At 47.4% G+C, this 25,330-nt stretch overlaps 1 protein-coding gene across 3 annotated transcripts in view; it reads left to right on the top strand.

Moving 5' to 3' along the window:
- The window catches only part of LOC135028586 (cytochrome b-245 heavy chain), a 270,381-nt gene extending 255,950 nt beyond the window's left edge, over positions 1–14,431 (top strand). For all 3 annotated transcript variants that reach the window (XM_063953788.1, XM_063953789.1, XM_063953787.1), the window contains one exon: positions 13,454–14,431. In XM_063953788.1, coding sequence (XP_063809858.1) covers positions 13,454–13,580 — 127 coding nt within the window. In that variant the 3' untranslated portion in view covers positions 13,581–14,431. The remainder of the gene's footprint in view (positions 1–13,453) is intronic.
- Positions 14,432–25,330: the final 10,899 nt, after the last annotated feature.

The raw sequence follows: 25,330 nt of genomic DNA, 5'->3' as shown, positions 1-25,330 counted from the left end.
TAATTATGGGCCTGATGTGGAATTGCATGCAGCTCTATATGTGGGCACATACAAAAGGTAAACAGTTTTCTAATGGAATGTTAATGTGACTATACACACTACTGTTATCATATGCAAACGCCAGCTTCATCACTAGTGTTGGGCCTTACATCCACCCTATACTGGGTGTATAGGGTGGATGTGAATAGAGGTCCTCCTGAAACAGGTGTCCCCCAACATGCATACGACCGAGAAAATTATGCAACTCCTTCTTCACACCCACAAGATGGTTCTTTTATGTGCATTCACATTGTTGCAGTGGCGTGCAGTGAGGTCAGTGGCTGGTGAGGCACTGCAGTCAAAATGTCATTTGAGTACCGACGATGACTCCTACCACCGTCAACTTAATCCCCGTTATTGACGCTGCCCCTACCAACACTTCAACAGAAATAATCTATAATCATTGTGATCATAGTAGCGGTAGGTACTGGTTGGGGGTAGTAGTAAGGACAAACATCATATCAGCGGGATGTAGTTGGCATACCAACATACGAATGCCGGCCATCAGGAGACCAGCGCCGGAATCCTGACACCTGTCAGAATGCTGGTGCCGGAATCCTGAACGTAAGTATGCTGAGGAGGGTTAGGCTGTTGGGGGGAAGGGGGAGAGAGGGAGGGTTAGGCTGCGGGAGGGGGAGGTTAGGGTTAGGCTGCGGGAGGTTAGGGTTAGGCTGCGGGAGGGCGGGGGTAGGGTCAGGCTGCGGGAGGGCGAGGGTAGGGTCAGGCCGCGGGAGGGCGAGGGTAGCAGACCCGGATTAAGGGGGGGTCCCCGGGGTTAAGTACCCCGGGCCCCCCTTTATAAAAGGGCCCCCCGTGGCCCCGCAACCCACCGCAGATTGATCTGTGCTTCCGGCTCCCCCTACACTTGTACGGCGGCGCCACAAGCAGGGCGGGCAGCTTTGCGACGGCTCTCCCGGCTCCTGGCTCCCGTCTGCATTCATTATTAACAGCGCGGGCGCCGCACGCCACGTAGGGCAGCCGGGTTGGGTTGTATTAAGGAAGGACAGTTGAGCGACGGCTCAACTGTCCAATAAACTGTAAAGAAGCAGCCTGCGGCTCAGTCATTGGTTGGCTGCGCAGGCTGCAGGAAAGGAGGATGGCTTCTCGAGTGAGGGGGGTTGTGTGGAGCCAGCGCCCAGCGGAGACTGATTGGAGGAGAGACAGAGGAACTCCCGCTCTCCTATTATATCAATGTGACAGCAGCCTGCTAGCAAAGTAACAGTAAGGCTGGCTGCACTGTTTTTTTGTAAGTTAAGGTTCTGTGTTATTATTCTGTATATATGCATATATGTGTGAATATAAATATATATATATATATATATATATATATATATATAAATATATATATATTATACAGCAAAGTAGCAAGCTGGCACTCCCGGATCATTTACCACCTTTAAACAGCATTTGAGTGCCGGACATCTCATATATATATATATACATATATATATTTCTCTAACGTCCTAGTGGATGCTGGGAACTCCGAAAGGACCATGGAGAATAGCGGCTCCGCAGGAGACTGGGCACAACTAAAGAAAGCTTTAGGTCACCTGGTGTGCACTGGCTCCTCCCACTATGACCCTCCTCCAAGCCTCAGTTAGATCTTTGTGCCCGGCCGAGCTGGATGCACACTAGGGGCTCTCCTGAGCTTCTAGAAAGAAAGTATATGTTAGGTTTTTTATTTTACAGTGAGACCTGCTGGCAACAGGCTCACTGCACCGAGGGACTAAGGGGAGAAGAAGCGAACCTACCTGCTTGCAGCTAGCTTGGGCTTCTTAGGCTACTGGACACCATTAGCTCCAGATGGATCGACTGCAGGCCCGTCCTTGGTGTTCGGTCCCGGAGCCGCGCCGCCGTCCCCCTTACAGAGCCAGAAGCAAGAAGAGGTCCGGAAAATCGGCGGCAGAAGACATCAGTCTTCACCAAGGTAGCGCACAGCACTGCAGCTGTGCGCCATTGCTCCTCATACACACTTCACACTCCGGTCACTGAGGGTGCAGGGCGCTGGGGGGGGCGCCCTGAGCAGCAATAATAAGACCTTGGCTGGCAAAATAATCACAATATATAGTCCCAGAGGCTATATATGTGATAAATACCCCTGCCAGAATCCATAAAAAAGCGGGAGAAAAGTCCGCGAAAAAGGGGCGGAGCTATCTCCCTCAACACACTGGCGCCATTTTCTCTTCACAGTGCAGCTGGAAGACAGCTCCCCAGGCTCTCCCCTGTAGTTTTCAGGCTCAAAGGGTTAAAAAGAGAGGGGGGCACTAAATTTAGGCGCAATATTGTATATACAAGCAGCTATTGGGGAAAATTCACTCAGTTATAGTGTTAATCCCCACGTTATATAGCGCTCTGGTGTGTGCTGGCATACTCTCTCTCTGTCTCCCCAAAGGGCTTTGTGGGGTCCTGTCCTCAGTCAGAGCATTCCCTGTGTGTGTGCGGTGTGTCGGTACGGCGGTGTCGACATGTTTGATGAGGAGGCTTATGTGGTGACGGAGCAGATGCCGATAAATGTGATGTCGCCCCCTGTGGGGCCGACACCAGAGTGGATGGATAGGTGGAAGGTATTAACCGACAGTGTCAACTCCTTACATAAAAGGCTGGATGACGTAACAGCTGTGGGACAGACGGCTTCTCAGCCCGCGCCTGCCCAGGCGTCTCAAAGGCCATCAGGGGCTCAAAAACGCCCGCTCCCTCAGATGGCAGACACAGATGTCGACACGGAGTCTGACTCCAGTGTCGACAAGGTTGAGACATATACACAATCCACTAGGAACATCCGTGACTTGATCCCGGCAATAAAAAATGTGTTACACATTTCTGACATTAACCCAAGTACCTCTAAAAATGGGTTTTATGTTTGGGGAGAAAAAGCAGGCAGTGTTTTGTTCCCCCATCAGATGAGTGAATGAAGTGTGTGAAAAAGCGTGGGTTCCCCCGATAAAAAACTGGTAATTTCTAAACAGTTACTGATGGCGTACCCTTTCCCGCCAGAGGATAAGTTACGCTGGGAGATATCCCCTAGGGTGGATAAGGCGCTCACACAGTTGTCAAAAAAGGTGGCACTGCCGTCTTAGGATACGGCCACTTCGAAGGTACCTGTTGATAAAAAGCAGGAGGCTATCCTGAAGTCTGTATTTACACACTCAGGTACTAGACTGAGACCTGCAGATCGTGCTGCTGCAGCGTGGTCGGTGACCCTGTCAAACAGGGAGACTAGTTTGCTAACATATGAACATATTAAAGACGTCGTCTTATATATGAGGGATGCACAGAGGGATATTTTGCCGGCTGGCATCCAAAATTAATGTAATGTCCATTCTGTCAGGAGGGTGTTAGAGACCTGTCACTGGACAGGTGATCCTGACTTTAAAAGGCGCATAGAGATTCTGCCTTATAAGGGTGAGGAATTATTTAGGGATGGTCTCTGGGACCTCGTATCCACAGCAACAGCTGGGAAAAAATTTTTTTACCTCAGGTTTCCTCACAGACTAAGAAAGCACTGTATTATCAGGTACAGTCCTTTCGGCTTCAGAAAAGCAAGCGGGTTAAAGGCGCTTCCTTTCTGCATAGAGACAAGGGAAGAGGGAAAAAGCTGCACCAGTCAGCCAGTTCCCAGAATCAAAATTCTTCTACCGCTTCCTCTGAGTCCACTGCATGACGCGGGGGCTCCACAGGCGTAGCCAGGTACGGTGGGGGGCCGCCTCAAAAATTTCAGCGATCAGTGGGCTCGCTCACAGGTGGATCCCTGTTTCCTTCAAGTAGTATCTCAGGGGTACAAGCTGGAATTCGAGATGTCTTCACCCCGCCGTTTCCTCAAATCTGCCTTGCCGACAACTCCCTCAGGCAGGGAAGCTGTGCTAGAGGCAATTCAAAAGCTGTATTCCCAGCAGGTGATAGTCAAGGTGCCCCTACTTCAACAAGGACGGGGTTACTATTCCACACTGTTTGGGGTACCGAAACCGCACGGTTCGGTGTGACCCATTTTATATTTAAAATCCTTGAACACATACATAAAAAATTCAAGTTCAAGATGGAATCGCTCAGGGCGGTTATTGCAAGCCTGGACGAGGGGGATTACATGGTATCCCTGGACATCAAGGATGCTTACCTGAATGTCCCCATTTACCATCCTCACCAGGAGTACCTCAGATTTGTGGTACAGGATTGCCATTACCAAGTCCAGACACTGCCGTTTGGACTGTAGACGGCACCGAGGGTGTTTACCAAGGTAATGGCCGAAATGATGATACTCCTTCAAAAAAAAAGGGAGTTTTAATTATCCCGTACTTGGACGATCTCCTTATAAAGGCGAGGTCCAAGGAGCAGTTGTTAGTCAGGGTAGCACTATCTCGGAAAGTGCTACAACAGCACGGTTGGATTCTAAACATTCCAAAGTCACAGTTGGTTCCTACGACACGTCTACTGTTCCTGGGGATGGTTCTGGACACAGACCAGAAAAAAGTGTTTCTCCCGGAGGAGAAAGCCAAGGAGCTGTCATCTCTAGTCAGAGACCTCCTAAAGCCGAAACAGGTATCGGTGCATCATTGCACGCGAGTCCTGGGAAAAATGTTAGCTTCCTACGAAGCAATCCCATTCGGCAGGTTCCATGCAAGAACTTTTCAGTGGGACCTGTTGGACAAGTGGTCCGGATCGCATCTTCAGATGCATCGGCTGATAACCCTGTCTCCAAGGACCAGGGTATCGCTACTGTGGTGGCTGCAGAGTGCCCATCTTCAAGAGGGCCGCAGGTTCGGCATACAGGACTGGGTCCTGGTGACCACGGATGCCAGCCTTTGAGGCTGGGGGGCAGTCACACAGGGAAGAAACTTCCAGGGACTTTGGTCAAGTCAGGAGACTTCCCTACACATAAATATTCTGGAACTGAGGGCCATTTACAATGCCCTGAGTCAGGTAAGGCCTCTGCTTCAAAACCAGCCGGTACTGATCCAATCAGACAACATCACGGCAGTCGCCCATGTAAACCGACAGGGCGGCACAAGAAGCAGGATGGCGATGGCAGAAGCCACAAGGATTCTCCGATGGGCGGAAAATCACGTGTTAGCACTGTCAGCAGTGTTCATTCCGGGAGTGGATAACTGGGAAGCAGACTTCCTCAGCAGACACGATCTACACCCGGGAGAGTGGGGACTTCATCCAGAAGTCTTCCAACTGATGGTAAACCGTTGGGAAAGGCCACAGGTGGACATGATAGCGTCCCGCTTAAACAAAAAACTAGATAAATATTGCGCCAGGTCAAGAGACCCTCAGGCAATAGCTGTGGACGCTCTAGTGACACCGTGGGTGTACCAGTCGGTTCATGTGTTCCCCCCTCTGCCTCTCATACCAAAGGTACTGAGAATAATAAGAAGGCGAGGAGTAAGAACGATACTCGTGGTTCCGGATTGGCCAAGAAGAGCTTGGTACCCAGAACTTCAAGAAATGATATCAGAGGACCCATGGCCTCTACCGCTCAGACAGGATCTGCTACAGCAGGGGCCCTGTCTGTTCCAAGACTTACCGCGACTGCGTTTGACGTCATGGCGGTTGAACACCGGATCCTAAAGGAAAAGGGCATTCCGGAGGAAGTCATTCCTACGCTGATTAAAGCTAGGAAAGAAGTAACCGCAAACCATTATCACCGTATTTGGCGAAAATATGTTGCGTGGTGTGAGGCCAGGAAGGCCCCAACGGAGGAATTTCAGCTGGGTCGATTTCTGCATTTCCTACAGTCAGGAGTGACTATGGGCCTAAAATTGGGTTCCATTAAGGTCCAGATTTCGGCTCTGTCGATTTTCTTTCAGAAAGAACTGGCTTCACTGCCTGAAGTTCAGACTTTTGTAAAGGGAGTGCTGCATATTCAGCCCGCTTTTGTGCCTCCAGTGGCACCTTGGGATCTCAACGTGGTGTTGAGTTTCTTCAAATCACATTGGTTTGAACCACTTAAAACCGTGGATCTAAAATATCTCACGTGGAAAGTGGTCATGTTATTGGCCTTGGCTTCGGCCAGGCGTGTCTCAGAAATGGCAGTTTTGTCATGTAAAAGCCCTTATCTGATTTTCCATATGGATAGGGCGGAATTGAGGACTCGTCCCCAGTTTCTCCCTAAGGTGGTATCAGCTTTTCACTTGAACCAACCTATTGTGGTGCCTGCGGCTACTAGGGACTTGGAGGATTCCAAGTTACTGGACGTAGTCAGGGCCTTGAAAATTTATGTTTCCAGGACGGCTAGAGTCAGGAAAACTGACTCGCTATTTATCCTGTATGCACCCAACAAACTGGGTGCTCCTGCTTCTAAGCAGACTATTGATCGCTGGATTTGTAGCACAATTCAGCTGGCGCATTCTGCGGCTGGACTGCCGCTTCCTAAATCTGTAAAAGCCCATTCCACAAGGAAGGTGGGCTCATCTTGGGCGGCTGCCCGAGGGGTCTCGGCTTTACAACTTTGCCGAGCTGCTACTTGGTCAGGGGCAAACATGTTTGCAAAATTCTACAAATTTGATACCCTGGCTGAGGAGGACCTTGAGTTCTCTCATTCGGTGCTGCAGAGTCATCCGCACTCTCCCGCCCGTTTGGGAGCTTTGGTATAATCCCCATGGTCCTTTCGGAGTTCCCAGCATCCACTAGGACGTTAGAGAAAATAAGATTTTACTCACCGGTAAATCTATTTCTCGTAGTTCGTAGTGGATGCTGGGCGCCCATCCCAAGTGCGGATTGTCTGCAATACTTGTACATAGTTATTGTTAACAAAAGGGTTATTGTTGAGCCATCTGTTGAGAGGCTCAGTGTTTTCATACTGTTAACTGGGTATAGTATCACGAGTTATACGGTGATATATATATATATATATATATATATATATATTTTTTTTTTTTTTTTAATATATATATATATATATATATATTTATATATATTTATATACACACATACAGGATATAGATATATCTAGATATATTCATCTTGCAATGGCAGTGGCACACACGGTCATGCAAGAAACATAATGGTAAATGCTTCTAAGTTTCTGTTTTATTAAAAAAAGTAGCATTTAACATTAAGTTACTTGCATAACCGTGTATGCTGCCGCCATTGCAATCTATTTTATATTTACATTGGAGGGCACGTGGGAACTATTTACTGTATATACAGATTGGAGTGCCAGACACACAATATATAGCTATATATATATATATATATATATATATACAGTGGTCGAAGTGGAGCGGTATGGTATATCGCCACTTCTTCCACTGACCCGGAAATGAGGAACTGAAAGTGCAGCAGGAGGCGAGGGAAGTGGCCATCCTGCTGCACATGTTGCTCCCCGTCCCTGCACGGCGGCAGGCGGCTGTGTAGAGCGCTGTACTAGCTCACAGCCAGCCGCCCACCGCACGCCACTCACCGCCACCAGCCGCTCGCCACCGCCAGCAGCCCACCGCTCACCGACGCCAGCCACTAGCAACAAATGAAGTAATGTTCCCCTGCTGTCGCCTCTCTCCCTGTCGTTACTGTCCCTGTCCCTACTGTCACTCTCTCTCTCCCTGCTGCAGGGCCGGCAACAGAAATCTCGGGGCCCCGTACAGTGATATCTGTGGGGCCCCATCTAATTTTATATATATATATATATATATATATACAAAACAGATACTCTCCCTTTTGCGCTATTAAACAGAAAGTGAGAAAGGATTGGGTTAAGGCTGCCAAATTCCACTAAGTCCCTTGTTAGGAGGGACTAAAAAGATACAAATATGTGCCAGTAGAGGAATGGGCGCACTTGGGTTGTTTTTCCACCCAATATTCAATGGGGAAAAACAGCAGTCTCCCTAAGATATTTACTCCTAATTCGTGAGCATAAAACCACATTTAACATGTTCCATGTAAAATTTATTACAACATAAAAGCAATGATACAAAACGGTATAGTATCTCTTCTTGCAGATAACACCATATAGTACAGAGGACCAGTTGAAATAACTTTGATAGATTCCTCCTTCTCCTTTGACAATTCGGAGATTTGATGTTTATGAACAAATAACCCGACGCGTTTCATCTTACTCTAAGACTTCATCAGGGGTATGTCTCTAGTGCTTGATAAATACTGTTAGTGCATCAATGAAATGGCAATTACGTATTCTGGATACTTGAAAAAACCACGCACCGGTGGGGTACACAGGTGAAAGTTAGATTAAGCCTCATGGTTAAGTGCTTGAATAACAAGTTCAAACGCATAGGCCTGAACGCAAGTACACTGGTTGTGACTTGAAGCTATTGTAGCTACTGGTAAGGTTACACACACATATGAAATTGTGGTAGACCTGTGTATTTGAACTTGTTATTCAAATCCCTGAATCATAAGGTCACATACCTATTTGAACTTGCGTTCAAGTGGGCCCATTCCTCTACTGGCACATATACATATATATATATATATATATATATATATATCCACACACAGAGGCTCCAGCAGGGGCTATGCTGCAGACAAGACCAGCACTCCATTCATAGCATAAAGTTATTTAATATCATCCAAGACACGACTAGTGCAAAGTCAGCATATGGCATATTGGAATATTCTCACAAATAACGTCCATGCTGGGGACATGTGTCCAACCCAGCTGTGGCTCCCTCAGTCTGTCTGTCCCCAATGACTACATGCTACATTCCCAGCTCCCCTACCCTATGCCAAAGCAATATATACCCTCACCAATCCACTCTTACCCCGGGGAGAGATTCACCTGCGCTGCACTTTCCACTATCCAGACCCGCACACCACACAGCAGGTACCATGCGGCCCTCACACCCCACTAGAAGAGGCCAGCACAGGGCACAGGAATCCTGCCCAGCGGAGCTGCTGCCATGTCCCATAACTGCTTGCAACAGATAGGGACCCGGAATAGCAGGTACACACTTGAACCACATAATGACTGTGTGTAAGAGGCTCCTGTCATTCTGAGGCTCCATTGTAGAGAGAGCACACCCCCTTTTTCATTTTGTACTTTTGTACTGAGCCCCTAGGGAGCTCTGGCACTCTCCACATGGCCAGCTGTCTCAGTCCTATACAGTGCAGACTTGCTACCCCCGCCCTCCTGTTTACTCTGAGGCTGCGCCCACACCACCTACAGCTCGCTGCCCTATTTGGACAAGACGACTCACATTCCTGACGGTCACTAAGTGGCATATCCTTGGGACCCCCTCTGACCCTTGGGGCCCGGTACAGTTGTCCCCTTTGACCCCCCCTGTCGCCGGCCCTGCCCTGCTGTCACTGTCGTTACTCTCTCTCCCTGTCGTCACTCTCTCTCCCCCATGTCGTCACTCTGGCTGTCCCTGCTGTCACAATTTCGGCTCATTCAGTGTGCTATAATGTGAATTTCAGCTCATTCAGTGTGCTATAATGTGAATTTCAGCTCATTCAGTGTGCTATAATGTGAATTTCGGCTCGTGTGTGCTACAATGTGAATTTCTGCTCGTACTGTGTGCTATAATGTGAATTTCGGGTTGTACCGTGGGCTATAATGTGAATTTCGGCTCATTCAGTGTGCTATAATGCGATCAGGTATGCACCGCAATGCACAGGCATGTCGTACGGGTACAAAATGGATCTTTGCAGTGCGATGGGTTTTACGAAGAATCCATTCGCACAGCCGATCTCAAGAAGATTGACAGGAAGAAGGCGTTTGTGGGTGGCAACTGACCGTTTTCTGGGAGTGGTTGGAAAAATGCAGGCGTGTCCAGGCGTTTGCAGGACGGGTGTCCGACGTCAATTCCGGGACCGGACAGGCTGAAGTGATCGCAGCGGCTGAGTAAGTCCTGGGTTACTCAGAAACTGCACAAACTGTTTTTGTACCGCTCGGCTGCACATGCGATCGCACACTTGCACAGCTAAAATACACTCCCGGTGGGCGGCGACTATGTGAACGCAGGACTGCAAAAAACAGCTAGTGAGCGATCAGGTCTGAATTACCCCCTTTGTGCGCCCAATAGCACCATTTTGAAAGGCCCCTGTCCCAATGCTTTAGAGACACCTCTCCTCAGTATTTGGTAATATTATGCCCTTATTACATAGTGCCTTAGTTAATTTTATGCCCCATAGTTTATTTTATGAACCATAGTAGTGCCCTAATTATATTATGTCTTATTGTAGTACTGCCAGTATACATTATGCCACACAGTACCTCCAATTCATATTATGACATACAGTGTCCCCAGTTCATATTATGCCACATTACAGTGCCCCCTTACCTTTATAACTTCCACTACACAAACCTCTTACTGAAAACGGAATGTGAAACCATCTTAGGGCCCCCCCCCCCCTGCCTTAAGTACCCCGGGCCCCCCAAAGTCTTAATCCAGCTCTGGAGGGTAGGGTCAGGCTGCGGGAGGGCGCGGTAGGGTCAGACTGCAGGAGGGGAGGGTTAGGGTCAGGCTGCGGGAGGGGAGGTTAAGGTCAGGCTGCGGGAGGGGAGGTTAGGGTCAGGATACTGGAGGGGAGGGGGAGGTTAGGATCAGGCTGCGGGAGGTTAGGGTCAGGCTGTGGGAGGGGAGGGGAGGGGAGGGGGGGTTAGGGTCAGGCTGCAGGAGGGGAAGGTTAGGGTCATGCTGCGGGAGGGGAGGGGGAGGTTAGGGTCAGGCTGCGGGAGGGGAGGTTAGGGTCAGGCTGCGAGAGGGGAAGGGTAGGGTCAGGATGCGGGAGGGGAGGTTAGGGTCAGGCTGCGGGAGGGGAGGGGGAGGTTAGGGTCAGGCTGCGGGAGGGGAGGGGGAGGTTAGGGTCAGGCTGCGGGAGGGGAAGGTTAGCGTCAGGCTGCGGGAGGGGAAGGTTAGCGTCAGGCTGCGGGAGGGGAATGTTGGGGTCATGCTGCGGGAGGGGAAGGTTAGAGTCTGGCTGCGGGAGGGGAAGGTTAGGGTCCGGCTGCGGGAGGGGAAGGTTAGGGTCCGGCTGCGGGAGGGAAGGGTTAGGGTCTGGATGCGGGAGGGGAGGCTTAGGGTCTGGCTGCAGAATGGGAGGGTTAGGCTGCGGGGAGGGACGGTTAGGCTGCGGGGGGTGGTTGGGTTAGGGTTAGGCCTTCGGGAGAGTTGGGGTTAGGCTGGGGGGGTAGGATTAGAGTTACACTACATTACCTTCTGGCTGCTGCTATCTGGAGTCCACCTTCAGCCTGAAGTCCTGGTACTTTAGTTCATCCTCTGTCACATGCAGCCTAAGCTCCAGCAGAGTCCCTCCAGGCCATGGCAATTACAACTTCCCGCTATGGAGTCTCCATAGCCGGCAGACTGTAAGTCTCCTCACCCATCCCAGTCTTCTTTAATGCTGCTCGGGGCTCTGCCTCCGGAAACCCTGCAGCGGCAGCTTGCTAAGTACCACATGGTAGCCGCCAGCGCTGAAACCCGCCGCTGTTCACATTGCCCGCGCCGCTGTCTGTCACTTTGACAAGTGCAGCGGCTGTAAAATTGGTGGACCCAGCAGCACAGGGTAGCAGAGCGGTGACTTCTGCTGCAGGACTTCTCTCCCGCCGTATGATGCGTCCACCGTGTCCGTGGCTGTAAACTCCAGCTGGGGGTGTGCATTATCGGCCGCCTGCTGGTACAAGCTTGCGGGGGGGGGGGGGGGGGGAGGCAGCTAATGCTCACGTCAGCCAGCCCTGGGAGTTAGGTGCTCAGTTGCCCTGCCTACTGCCCAATCACACCAGCCATAGTGACAGGAGCATGCTTTCGTATGGGCTTAAAGCACGCCCCTGTCACAAAGGCACTGCTATTAGGTGCCACATATGGGCCTTTCTTCAGTGGGCTTTTATTGCCTGATGTTTGGCCCCGTTTCCGGCCCTCCCTTATTGGCAGCCGGAGGCACTGAGAGCAGTGCCTCCAGACACAGTGAATTCTATATTTATTTTTTTCATGCTACAAATGATTTAAATAATATAAAGGCAAAAGCAGATACTTATGACACAGAATCTGTGTCATAAGTATTTTCTTTTATATTATGTTGTTAATCATAAATGACAGGGGAGTCACTGCCTCCCCTGACTGCAAGTCCCTGCATTGTTGCCACCACCTGCCAACCAGAAATGCCCATTTAGCAACTGCAGAAAGATCAGGCCAACTCAGAATTGCCCAGAGATATGAAGAGATGCGTATACTCGCTACAGTGCATGTATTTTGTTAAGATTCAGTAGATGCCCCGGTAAACAGAGCAGCGTGCCACTTAGGGTGGGTACTTACCTGGCCAATATCAACAACATATGCCATTTGCCATTTACGGCCGAATCAGAATGACAGATCATGCATATTGGGCAGTGTGTATGCCCCAATTGTGTGTTCCCACAGGTCACATGTTATACCTTCTGGTCGGCCGTGCTGCATGGCCAATCGGAAGCTATCGCATGCGCCCCAGTGCAGTGTAATAAAGGACGGAACAGTGATTGTTCCATCATTTTTTCTAGCATTCTGGTGTGTACGGCTGATTGGTCCGGGCCAAAGGGAATTCGGCCTGACCATCAGTTTGATTGCCTGTTGTACAAGTGTGTACCCACCCTAAGAATCAGGCCTTTTAGCCAACTGTTACCTCAGCTGTTGAAGGAGTCATTTTTAACTCAAAGAAACTAAATGTATTTCAATTAGGGGTAAATGTACTAAGCCTTGAAGAGAGATAAAGTAGAGAGAGAGAAACTGCCAGCCAATCATTTTCTAATTGCTATATTACAGGCTATGTTTGAAAAGTGGCAGTTAAGGATTGATTGGTTGGTTGGTTGGTTGGTTGGTTGGTTGGTTGGTTAGTTGGTTGTTGGGTACTTTATCTCTATCCACTTTATCTCTTTTCTAGGCTTAGTACATCTGCCCATAAATCATATATTTCAACTGTCAGTGTCAGTGTGGGGACTTGTATATAGATTTTGCACATATTAAAAGTACTCTATATCCATGTGGATTATTCAACCAAGTGCATTATATTACCTTTATATACTTCATTGATCTGTGCATGCTAAACTCATGAGAGTACGATTTGCCGATCGGAGGACATCGATGATCAGCAATGCGTCAGGAAATAGGCAAAAAACAGCTTGTTATAAAACCCTGACTCACCAATCCCAATCATTTTTTGGTTGGATGGGTGAATCAAGGATATCTGACATGTTGGATTTCCACAGTCCCTCAACCCAGGGATCGGCAGAAGGGGGAATTGCCCCAATACCTGCGTGATGTATGGACCCCTTTAGATTTTACCACAGTTACTATTGCTTTGTACATAAGGGGAATATAAAGTAGTATCATTAAGAATTTAAAAAAATAATATCTGAGAATTCTATATGAACTAAAAGAAGATTCTGTCCTGCACAAATGAGTGTAATTAGCTAGATCAATTCACAGATTTATTATAATAAAGTTGTGCAGCTGTATTACCTTCCTTGTGTTTCCATCTTCCTTTAAAGCTCTAGAGTGGGTGTTTTCCTGTGTGGCCCAGAAAGCCTTGCTGAGACACTCAGTAACCTCTGCATTGGTAACTCCAGCGGCGATCCCAGAGGAGTACACTTCATCTTCAACAAAGAAAACTTCTAGTTTAGTTTTGCATCTAAATGTGTATTTCTACTATAAATGACAACTGTATTATAAGGTAGGGTTAAATGCTACTATATACATTTGCAAATATAAACTCTACACTCAGTGTATGTTGTATCATCAATGGACCATAAAAGATTACAATTTGAATAATTGAATGTTTACCATGTTCCTAGGTTATACAATTTCTGCATAATATTCACTGGTGCTTTGCATAATTTACACGTATGAATTACATTTTGTCATCAGATTGTTTATTCATTTTGTGACAGTTGTCTACAAGACAGTTTTCATACAGAACGAAATACAGCTTAGAAAACAATAGAATACAAAAGATAATAAATGTGTTTTTTATGTAATAAATTTGGTTTACACAAAATCCAAAATGGAAAAATCTCTTTAAACCGAATAAGTATATCATCCCTGGAGTATCATTAACTGAGTGCAGGTCTAACGGGATTTTAAGTACAAAGAGTATCTCACCTCCAAAAATTTGATTATAATATATAGCATATGCGCTTATGAAATATAAGTATAATATTAATATTATGTTACATTATTGTTTGCTTTTTTTGTATATTTTTCTGCTTGGTGCTTTGTTTACTTGCAGAACCAGATCAATAAGTTCTAATAGGTTATTGCAACATTAGTCTCTGCGAATGTAAATTGACAGAGTGGCTTCTTTATATTCTGCACTGGTAACTGAGATGTACAGTATATGTTATGCAATGAAGATACAGAGATGTTGTAAAAAACAGAATTACTCTTTTGCAACAAAAATTATATGAAACCACTGTGCTACTTATATGGAAAATGTGAATGTTATAGAAATAAACAGCAAATCAAAATGAGTCTTTCTGTTTCATTGTTTGGAAAATGCTATGTAAAATCACATCTTTTACAGTACAACTTTTGTACAAATGAAATATAGTGTATATATTATTATTATTATTATTATTATTTATTATTATTATTATTATTATTATTTTTACCGGTTATTTACATAGCGCATACATATTCCGCAGTGCTATATATATTGTATACTGATGAAGGGTAGTACATCCCCGAAACTTTGATATATAATGCTGTGGATTTAATACACATTTGAACAGTTTTGCACCAGTCTCTGAGTGTCCCGCCTCGTTCTATGGTGGGGTTACCATACCCGAGTGGAGTGCACCGGAGCAAGTTAGCCCATGGAGGCTGCCTGAGTACCGGTGGTTTGGTGATTAGGATAGGATTTTAGTTACCTACCGGTAAATCCTTTTCTCGTAGTCCTTAGAGGATGCAGGAATCCACATTAGTACCATGGGGTATAGATGGGTCCCTTGGGAGCCATGGGCACTTTAAGAGTTTAATAGTGTGAGATGGCTCCTCCCTCTATGTCCCTCCTACCTGACTCAGTCTAGAAACTGTGCCCGAGGAGACGGACATACTTTGAGAGAAGGAAATACACAGATAGTGGTGAGATTCACACCAGCTCACACAGAACAACAGAAAACTAAGCTAAACAGCTTGAAACAATTCAGCAACAGCTGAACAACAGTACTTAACCAAGTAACAATGCAGTACTTAACCAAGTAACAATGCAGTACTTAACTAAGTAACAAATGCAGGTAAATCCTTTCCTCTACGGACTACGAGAAAAGGATTTACCGGTAGGTAATTAAAATCCTATTTTCTCTTACGTCCTAGAGAATGCTCGGGGGTCCACATTAGTACTATAGGGATGTACCAAAGCTCCCAGTACGGGAGGGAGAGCGCGGAGGCTCCTGCAGAACCGACTGACCAAACTTTAGGTCCACAGAGGCCAAAGTATCCAAGTTGTGGAACTTAGTAAACATGTTCGATCCTGACCAAGTAGGCGCTCTGCAAAGTTGTAAAGCCGAGACACCCCGGGCAGCCACCTAGGAAGAGCCCACTTTACGAGTAGAGTGGGCTTTAACAGATTTTGGACACGGCAAGCCTCCCATAGAATAAGCATGCTGGATAGTACACCTGATCCAGCGAGAAATCGTCTGCTTAGAGCAGGCCACCCAACCTTGTTGGGATCATAAAGGACAAAAAGAGCGTCCGACTTTCTGTGACGAGAAGTTCTCTTCACTTAAATCTTCAAAGCCCATACAACATCCAAGGATTTTGAAGTAATTGAGGAGTCCGTAGCCACTGGCACCACAATAGGTTGGTTGATATGAAAAGCCGCCCCAACCTTCGGAAGAAATTGCTGATGCATCCTGAGCTCAGCTCTATATTCATGGAAAATCAAGTAAGGGCTCTTGCAGGACAATGCCCCCAATTCCGACACACGTCTAGCAGATGCTAATGCCAATTGTGTGACTGCCTTCCAAGTAAGGAACTTGACATCATCCTCCTGTAAAGGTTTGAACCAATCCAACTGCAGGAACTGCAGCACCACATTAAGATCCCAAGGTGCCGTAGGAGGCACAAAGGGAGGCTGGATGTGCAGAACCCCTTTCAAGAAAGTCTGAACCTCAGGGAGGGCAGCAAATTGTTTCTGGAAGAAAATGGACAAGGCCGAAATCTGGACTTTTATGGAGCCCAACCTCAGGCCCACATCCACACCTGCTTGCAGAAAGAGGAGAAACCGCCCTAGTTGAAACTCCACCGTAGGAAACTTCTTGGATTCACATCAAGACACGTACTTTTTCCAAATTTGATGGTAATGTTTAGATGTTACTCCTTTCCTAGCCTGTATCAGGGTAAGAATAACCTTGTTCGGAATGCCCTTCCGAGCTAAGATGTGGCATTCAACCTCCATGCCGTCAAACGTACCTGTGGCAAGTCTTGATAAGTGAACGGCCCCTGTTGCAGAAGTTCCTCTCGAAGAGGAAGAGGCCTCGGATCTTCCTGCAGTAACTCCAGAAGATCCGCATACCAAGCCCTTCTTGGCCAGTCCGGAGCAATGAGGATTGCTTGAACTCTTGTTCTTTTTTTATGTTTGAGAATCCTCCAGATGAGTGGAAGTGGAGGGAACACATACACTGACTTGAACACCCCCGGATTACCAGGGCGTCCACCGCCACTGCCTGTCCCTCAACCTGGAACAGTACCACCGAAGCTTCTTGTTGAGGCGGGAGGCCATCATGTCTATTTGAGGTACACCCCAAAGACTTGTCACCTCTGCAAACACCTCTGGTTGGAGGCCCCACTCTGCTGGATGGAGATCATGTCTGCTGAGGGAGTCCGCTTCCCAGTTGTCCACTCCCAGAATGAAGATTGCTGACAGCGCCAGAGGATGATTCTTGTTACCTCTGACATTGCAGCTCTGCTCTTCATTCCGCCTTGTCGGTTTATATAGGCCACTTTCGTTACATTGTCCGACTGAACCTGAATTGCCTGATATTTCAGAAGATGTGCCACTTGCAGAAGACCGTTGTACACGGCCCTTAGTTACAGAATGTTTATTGGAAGGATGGATTCCAGACTTGACCACCTTCCTTGGAAGTTTTACCCTTGGGTCACTGCTCCCCAACCTCTGAAATTTGCATCCGTGGTTAGGAGGATCCAATTCTGAATCCCGAACTTGCAGCCCTCTAGTAGGTGAGAAGTTTGCAGCTACCAGAGGAGCGATATTCTGGCTTTCGGTGACAGACATATCCTCTGGTGCATGTGAAGATGAGATCTCGACCATTTGTCCAGGAGATCCAGTCGGAAAGACCGTGCATGAAATCTTCCATACTGTAGAGCCTCGTAGGAGGCAACCATCTTTCGTGCCTGATGAACCGATACCCGGGCAGGCTTCAGGACATCTCGGACCATTGCTTGTATCACCAACGCTATCTCCTCCGGCAGAAACACCCTCTGTACTTCCGTGTCAAGGATCATCCCCAGGAAGGACAGTCTCCTTGTCGGCTCCAAATGTGACTTTGGAAGATTCAGGATCCATCCATGATCCTGGAGAAGTTGAGTTGAGAGAGCAATGCTCTGTAACAGCTTCTCCCTGGAAGACGCTTTTATCAGCAGATCATCCAGATAAGGAATTATGTTCACACCCTGCTTGCGGAGGAGTAGCATCATCTCCGCCATGACCTTGGTGAACACCCTCAGGTGCTGTGGAGAGGCCAAACGGCTGTGCCTGGAACTGATAGTGACAATCCAGCAGCGCAAATCTGAGAAGCCTGGTGAGGTGGCCAGATCAGATGTGAAGGTACGCATCCTTGATATCCAGGGATACTAGAAATTCCCCCTCCTCCAGACCTGAGATCACTGCTCTCAGAGACTCCATCTTGAATTTGAATTCTCTCAAATAAGGGTTCAACGACTTTAGATTCAATATTGGCCTGACTGAACCATCCGGTTTCGGTACTACAAACAGGTCTGAGTAATAACCCTTGTTTGCTAAGTGAGGTGGAACTGGAACAATAACATTTGACTTTAGCAATTTTTTAATGGCTTCCTGTAGGATAGCACTTTCTGTCAGCAAAGCTGGTAAGCCTGATTTGAAGAACCTGTGAGGTGGGAGTTCTTGAAACTCCAGTCTGTAGCCCTGGGTAACAATATTTTGTACACAGGGGTCTAGGCCTGATGACACCCAAACATGACTGAAATTTCTTAATCTTGCTCCCACCTGCCTGATCTCCAGGCTGGGAGGTCCACCGTCATGCAGAGGATTTTGAGGAAGCAGAACCAGGTTTCTGTTCCTGTGAACCTGTTGGTGCAGGTTTTCTGGATTTCCCCCGACTTCCTCTAAAGAAAGTGGAAGAGGTTTGGACTTTTTAACTTTCGCTGTCCGAAAGGACTGCATTGTAGACGTAGGATAAGATTTCCTAGTACGTGGTGTAGTTGAGGGAAGGATTGTTGACTTACCTGCAGTTCCCGTGGAAATCCACATATCTAACACTTCTGCAAACAGAGCCTGACCTGTGAAGGGTAGGTTCTCCACACTCTTCTTGGATTCCGCATCCGCAGAACATTGGCGCAACCAGAGTCCCCTGCGTGCCGAGACAGCCATAGAAGAAGCCCTCGCATTGAGATGGCCAAGGTCCTTCATGGCCTCCACCATGAAACCTGCAGAGTCCTGTATGTGACGTAAGAACAATTCAATGTCAGTTCTATCCATAGAATCTAATTCCTCTAGTAATGTGCCTGACCACTTTACTATGGCTTTAGAAATCCACGCACAAGCAATAGTAGGCCTTAAAGCTATGCCAGTAGCTTTGTATAATGATTTGAGGGTAGTCTCAATCTTACAGTCAGCCAACTGTACCCTGGGACAGGTAAAACCACTTCTTTAGACAATCTAGACACAGAAGCGTCTACTACAGGCAGAATTTCCCACTTTATCCTGTCCTCAGGGAAAGGAAAAGCAATGAGAACCCTGTTTGGAATCTTGAATTTTTTCTCTGGGTTTTCCCAGGATTTTTCAAACAATGCGTTTAATTCCTTAGATGCAGGGAATGGAATAGAGGAGTTCTTATTATCAGTAAAGTAAGATTAATAGATTAAACAGTTAATATCTCACTCTCCCCCCCTGTCTATAACACCCTGGTACCGCAGAGGTATGCTGGAGTTTTGTGGAGTGCAGCGCTCCCTGTCAGCGTCTCTTCAGTGTGATCTGCAGGGAGAAAATGGCACTGGTGAGTGCTGGATCCGCCCTGAGGAAGAAGCCCCGCCTCCTGTAATGGCGCATCTTCCCGCTTTCAGTGTTTATACTGGCCTGAGGTGATTTGGCTGCTAACAGTGGGATTAGTCCCTGTTAGCATCTGTGTATATCCGGTATATGCGCTTGCCCAGGGTGCTCCTCACAGCGCCGCACTACAAGTACCGCTGAGCCCTCCGGAGCGCAGCCTGTCAGAGCTGCGCTCCTACCCTTGTGCCTCCATTTCCCGCCGGTGACCCGCTTACCGGGGCACCAGCGTCATACTCACCACTCCATCTCCTGGCTCTGTTAGGGGGTGGCGGCCATGCTGCGGGAGTGAGCGGTCGCCTCATGGACTTGTGATCAGCACCCTCAGGAGCTCAGTGTTCTGTCAGCGGAGATAGAGAACCATTAACCTCTAGGGTTGGTTCCTACTCCCCACCTAAGTCCCACAAAGCAGGGAGGCTGTTGCCAGCAGCCTCCCTGTATCTAACTCTTTTAAAAAAAACAATAAAACTAGAAAAGGAGCTCCCCTAGCTGTGACCGGCTCCACCGGCACATTTTCTAAACTTAGTCTGGTAGGAGGGGCATAGAGGGAGGAGCCAGCCCACACTATTAACTCTTAAAGTGCCCATGGCTCCCAAGGGACCTGTCTATGCCCCATGATACTAATGTGGACCCCAGCATATATATATTTTTATACACTACTACTACTACTCACTAGCGTATTTATAATAGATGCAGTGTGTGCGGTACAAACGGACCGCTAGGAATCCAGATGGGCCCACACTGCACACCCTGCAACCATTAATTGAAATACTTACCCACTGGAATCATGTGGCGCAACAGCAGCACTGCTGAAATCACTGGGAAAATGGAGGGACACCAAGCATTTTCCCGTAGATCTGCGCATGCGCTGTAGACTCTGGGACATCACTAGGGTCCTCTAGGGACCCCAGTGCCCAGAGTCTACACAGCGCTGCCGGCTAGAGAGGAGGGGGCCCAGCCGGAGCCTGCACATAGGCCTCCTCCTCTCTAGAAACGCCCCTGCTACTACTACTACACTACTAGTAGTAGTACTACTACTACTACTACTAGTTATAGTAGTACTATTACAGAAAAAGCCTATTTACAGCCTGCGGAGTCATCATCAGTGCTATTAACCACTTAACTGACGATTTATTTCACCAAAAACAGCTCCAAAATTGTCGGGTTGTTTTATGACTGAATTAGGTGAAGAACATGAATTTAACCCTATCCCAAATGATTTTAGTTCAAAAAAGGAAAAAAAAATTGGGGGGATTTTTTCAAACATCGAAACATCGATCGGGAACATCGTGACCATCGGAACACCGGGAACATCACGACCATCGCTGCTTTCATTTTCAGCTTCCAGGTATACATGGGGGGAGGGTCTGGGGGTGGCTTGGGAGGGTTAATTTACACTCCCCAGCGGCTGCCATTGTCTGCAGCTGCTGTAGGGGGGGGGGGGATTCTGCCGTGCTGACCGATCAGCAGTGATCGGCAGCACGGTAATCAGTAGGGGAGAATGCAGGGAGGCAGATAGACTTTCCGGTCCCTCTGACAGCAGCAACGGATCAAAGTTTCCCTTCCCCGCCGCTGCTAACACTCTCTATCTGACTGGTCGCATCCTGTGTGAGTGACCAGGTCAGATAGAGCACTTGCAGGCATGGTCGCATCTGATGCGACCATGCCAAGAAAGTGGTTAATATAGGTGAAATCATCTGTTCAAAATTACCAAGAATAAATGCTCAGTTCAATAGAAATCTATTGCTGGCTTATCAGATGCATTGCATACATGTGAAAACATCCTCTTACTGTAATTATAGCAATTTAGTTGCAAAAGTTCTGTTGTAACTTACTATTCCATTTATTTTTTGTGAATTATATGCTAGAAGCAATCCTGCTTGTGGGCTACAAGGTTTTTACTTCCCCAATTCCAATTTTCAACTTAAATCCAAACAACAACAAAAAACCTTTTAAGGAAACACGTCAGAGTTACACATAAACAATGTATACATTAACACTTTGTTAAAAATATTATTAAAAAGATACAGAACTGAAAATGTGAATTCTCTAATCCTACTACAGCTTCCAACAAAGGTGTAAATTTACTAAGGTGGGAGATTTTTAGAACTGGTGATGTTGCCCATGGCAACCAATCAGATTCTACTTACCATTTATCTAGCTGCTTCTAGCAGATAATAGATATAATCTGATTGGTTGCTATGGGCAACATCACCAGTTCTAAAAATCTCCCACCTTAGTAAATTTACCCCAAAGTCTACACACTATACTCTGTCTCAGTTTTAGTATGTACAAACAGCAGCATTAGCAACAGTGATGCCAAGAGATGAATGGGTACTAGGGGGAGTGGCCCTAATACTGAGGCACGTCCAAGCCCACTCTGTGCCAGAATGGAAAAATATATATACATTTGTTTTTCCTTCAGCAACACTGCAAAAGAGGACATTAGTCTCTATGAGCAGCTGAACCAGGCCCCTGCTGAGACCCTTCAACAAGTCTGGGCCCAGGAAATCAGTATCCTGCCCCCACCCTACCTCAGTGCCCATGCTAGGTGCTTCTGTGATAGGTCTTCGCAGAACCGAGACAGGGCTTAGTGCTACCGTGACAGGATTAGCACAACAGTGGTGGCAATTCCTTTATGGTGCAGCGGGTGTAGTATGGCTGACCGATGGTCTCCTGACCACCGGTCAGCATACAGACGCTGGGATCCCGGCAGTATACCTACGCCGGGATCCCGGCGGGAAGGGACGAGTGCAGCAAGCCCCTTGTGGGCTCGCCACGCTGCAGACTCCATGGTGATCACGGTTGCCACGGGTTCTACTCCCACTCTATGGGTGTGGTGGACACCCACGAGTGGAAGTAATCCCTGTTGGTCGGAATGCCGAACGTCGGGATAGTGAGTGGGCAGGATTTTGGGGGAGGTCATGTGACCGTCGGTCACATAAATACCACCCGGTGCAGCACATAACAGGAGTGCAGTTAGTCAGTGCAGTGGCTGAAAAATCATTGGGAAAATAGCACAGTGGCCATTTTCCTGGCATTTTACACATGTGCCATCACCATCCTCCCTGGAGACCTGCACAGTAGACTCTGCACATCGCCAGAGTCTACTATCGCACACACATTAATATGCTGCTGGCTAGAGAGCAGGGGGCCAAGATGGAGACCGCACTCAGGGACCTTCCTCTCTTAATATAGCCCTGAGTCAGTGCAATGTTCTCTAGCAGGGGGGTAGGGGGTGACAATCACTTTTATTATGTGACAGTGGAAAATGACTGTATGGGTGATATGACAATATCAGTCTTTGCACATGCCCTGCCACAGATTTAGCATCCCTTAATACAGCTGCATTTCTAGAGAGGAGGGGACCCATGTGCAGACTACGTGTGGGGGCCCCCTCCTCTCCTGTAGCCGTCCCCGCCGCTGCTAGCACTCTCAGTGAAAAACGGCCACCTTGCCATTTTGCTGGAGTCCTGCGCATGCGCTGTAGACTCTGGCACTGTACCAGAGTCTCTAGTGCTCAGTGTGCTAGCAGCGGCGGTGATGGCTACGGGAGAGGAGGGGGCCCAAAGACAGTCGCCGATGGATGCCAGAAAGGTAAGTATAGAAGAAATGGGTGCAGTGTGTGCGGTGTGGGCCCCCTCCGGCCCCAAGGGCCCATGTGCACCGCACACGCTGCACCCATTATAGATATGCCAGTGCCTTAATAGCAAATCTATGGCCGGGCATGCTGTCATTTGTAGTTCCAGATTATAGCAACAACAATACACGCTTTTGTAAACTATGGGTATGATTCAGAGATGTCACAGCCAGGGCCAACAACAGAGGGGGTCAAAGGGGACACCAGTACCAGGCAACCAAGGGAACAGAGGGTCCCCAAGGACATGCCACTTAGTGCCCGGTAGGGAAGTGAGCCGTCTTGTCCATATAGGGCAGCGAGCAGTAGGCGGTGTGGGCACAGCCTCAGAGTGACCCAAGCTTATAACAGACAGCGACTGTGTGGCGCGAGTGTGCACCCGCTCTTCTGGGCCCAGCTCTGTTGCAGGCAGTTACGGGACATGGCAGCAGCTCCACTGGCCAGGATTCCCATGCCCTGAGCAGGCCTCTTCTGTTGGCAGTGGTGCAAGTAGAATTTTTTTCTTAGTGGTACTGATAGTAAAAATGGGCGTGGTCACGTGTCATGAGGAGGTGTGGTCAAACAAAACCAGGGGAGTGACTACATGACAATAGAGGCATGGCCACAGTATGCCACACATCGTAATGCCCCTTACACATTATGCCACATACCATAATGCTTATTACACATTATACCACACACCGTAATTCCCATTACACATTATGCCACAGACCGTAATGCTTACTACACAGTATGCCAAACACCGTAATGCCTATTACACATTATGCCACACACCGTAATGCTTATTACACAGTATGCCACACACCGTAATGCACATTACACATTATGCCAGACACTGTAATGCCCATTACACATTATGACACACACTGTAATGCCCATTACACATTATGCCACACACTGTAATGCCTATTACATAGTATGCCACACACAGTTATGCCACTGACACCATTGTATGTCCTACACAAAAATACCCCTTATAAATTATGCCCCAGAGGGGGGCTGGTGGCACTGAGTACCACCACCATATTTCTTAATGGTACTCTGTACCACCCCATACCACCCTACTTTTAGCACTGTCTGGTGGGTTGTGAGGGCCGCATGGTACCTGCTGTGCAGTGTTTGGGTCTAGATACTGGGGAGTGTAGCACAGGTGAGGTAAGAGTGGATTGGTGAGGGGATACAGGGCTTTGGAACGGGGAGAAGGAGCTGGGAATGCAGCATGGAGTCATTGGGGGCAGACAGACTGTGGGGTGTGTGTGGGAGAAAGGGAAACACAGACTGTGGTGTGTGTGGGCTGAGGAAGGAGAGATATACAAATCTATTATATAGCACAGCAAATTTTGTTGCGCTTTAATAAATATATATATATATATATATATATATATATATATATATATATATATATAGGTATATGTATATACAGTGGGGATCGAAAGTTTGGGCACCCCAGGCAAAAATTTATTTTAATGTGCAAAAAGAAGCCAAGGAAAGATGGAAAAATCTCCAAAAGGCATCAAATTACAGATTAGACATTCTTATAACATGTCAAAATATGTTTGATTTTATTTCCATCATTTACACTATCAAAAGAACAGAAAACAAAAAATGGTGTCTGCAAAAGTTTGGGCACCCTGCAGAGTTAATACCTTGTACTGCCCCCTTTGGACAGCTGAGACCTGGCAGTGTCATGGATTGTTCTCAATCATCGTCTGGAAAGACCAGGTGATGTCAATCTCAAAGGTTTTAAAAGCCCAGACTCATCTGACCTTGCTCCAACAATCAGCACCATGGGTTCCTCTAAGCAGTTGTGTAGAACACTGAAACTGAGAATAGTTGACGCTCACAAAGCAGGAGAAGGCTATAAGAAGATAGCAAAGCGTTATCAGATGCCCATATCCTCTGTTCGGAATGTAATTAAGAAATGGCAGTCATCAGGAACAGTGGAAGTTAAAAGCAAGATCTGGAAGACCAAGAAAAATATCAGACAGAACAGCTCGCAGGATTGTGAGAAAAGCAAGTCAAAATCCACGTTTGACTGCACGATCCCTCCAGGAAGATCTGGAAGACACTGGAGTTGTGGTACACTGTTCCACTATATAGAGATACTTGTACAAATATGGTCTTCATGGAAGAGTCATCAGAAGAAAACCTCTTTTACGTCCTCACCACAAAAATCAGCGTCTGAAGTTTGCAAATGAACATATAGACAAGCCTGATGCATTTTGGAATAAAGTTCTGTGGACCGATGAGGTTAAAATAGAACTTTTTGGCCGGAATGAGCAAAGGTAAGTTTGGAGAAGGAAGGGCATAGAATTTAATGAAAAGAACCTCTGTCCAACTGTTAAGCATGGGGGTGGATCAATCATGCCTTGGGGTTGTATTGCAGCCAGTGGCACAGGGAACATTTCACGAGTAGAAGGAAAAATTAATTCAATAAGATTCCAGCAAATTTTGGACGCTAACTTG

This window comes from Pseudophryne corroboree, chromosome 2, assembly GCF_028390025.1.
Source record: "Pseudophryne corroboree isolate aPseCor3 chromosome 2, aPseCor3.hap2, whole genome shotgun sequence".
NCBI classification, from domain to species: Eukaryota; Metazoa; Chordata; class Amphibia; order Anura; family Myobatrachidae; genus Pseudophryne; species Pseudophryne corroboree.
Note: the sequence above shows the minus strand (reverse complement) of the source record. Positions and strands in the feature narration are given on the sequence as shown.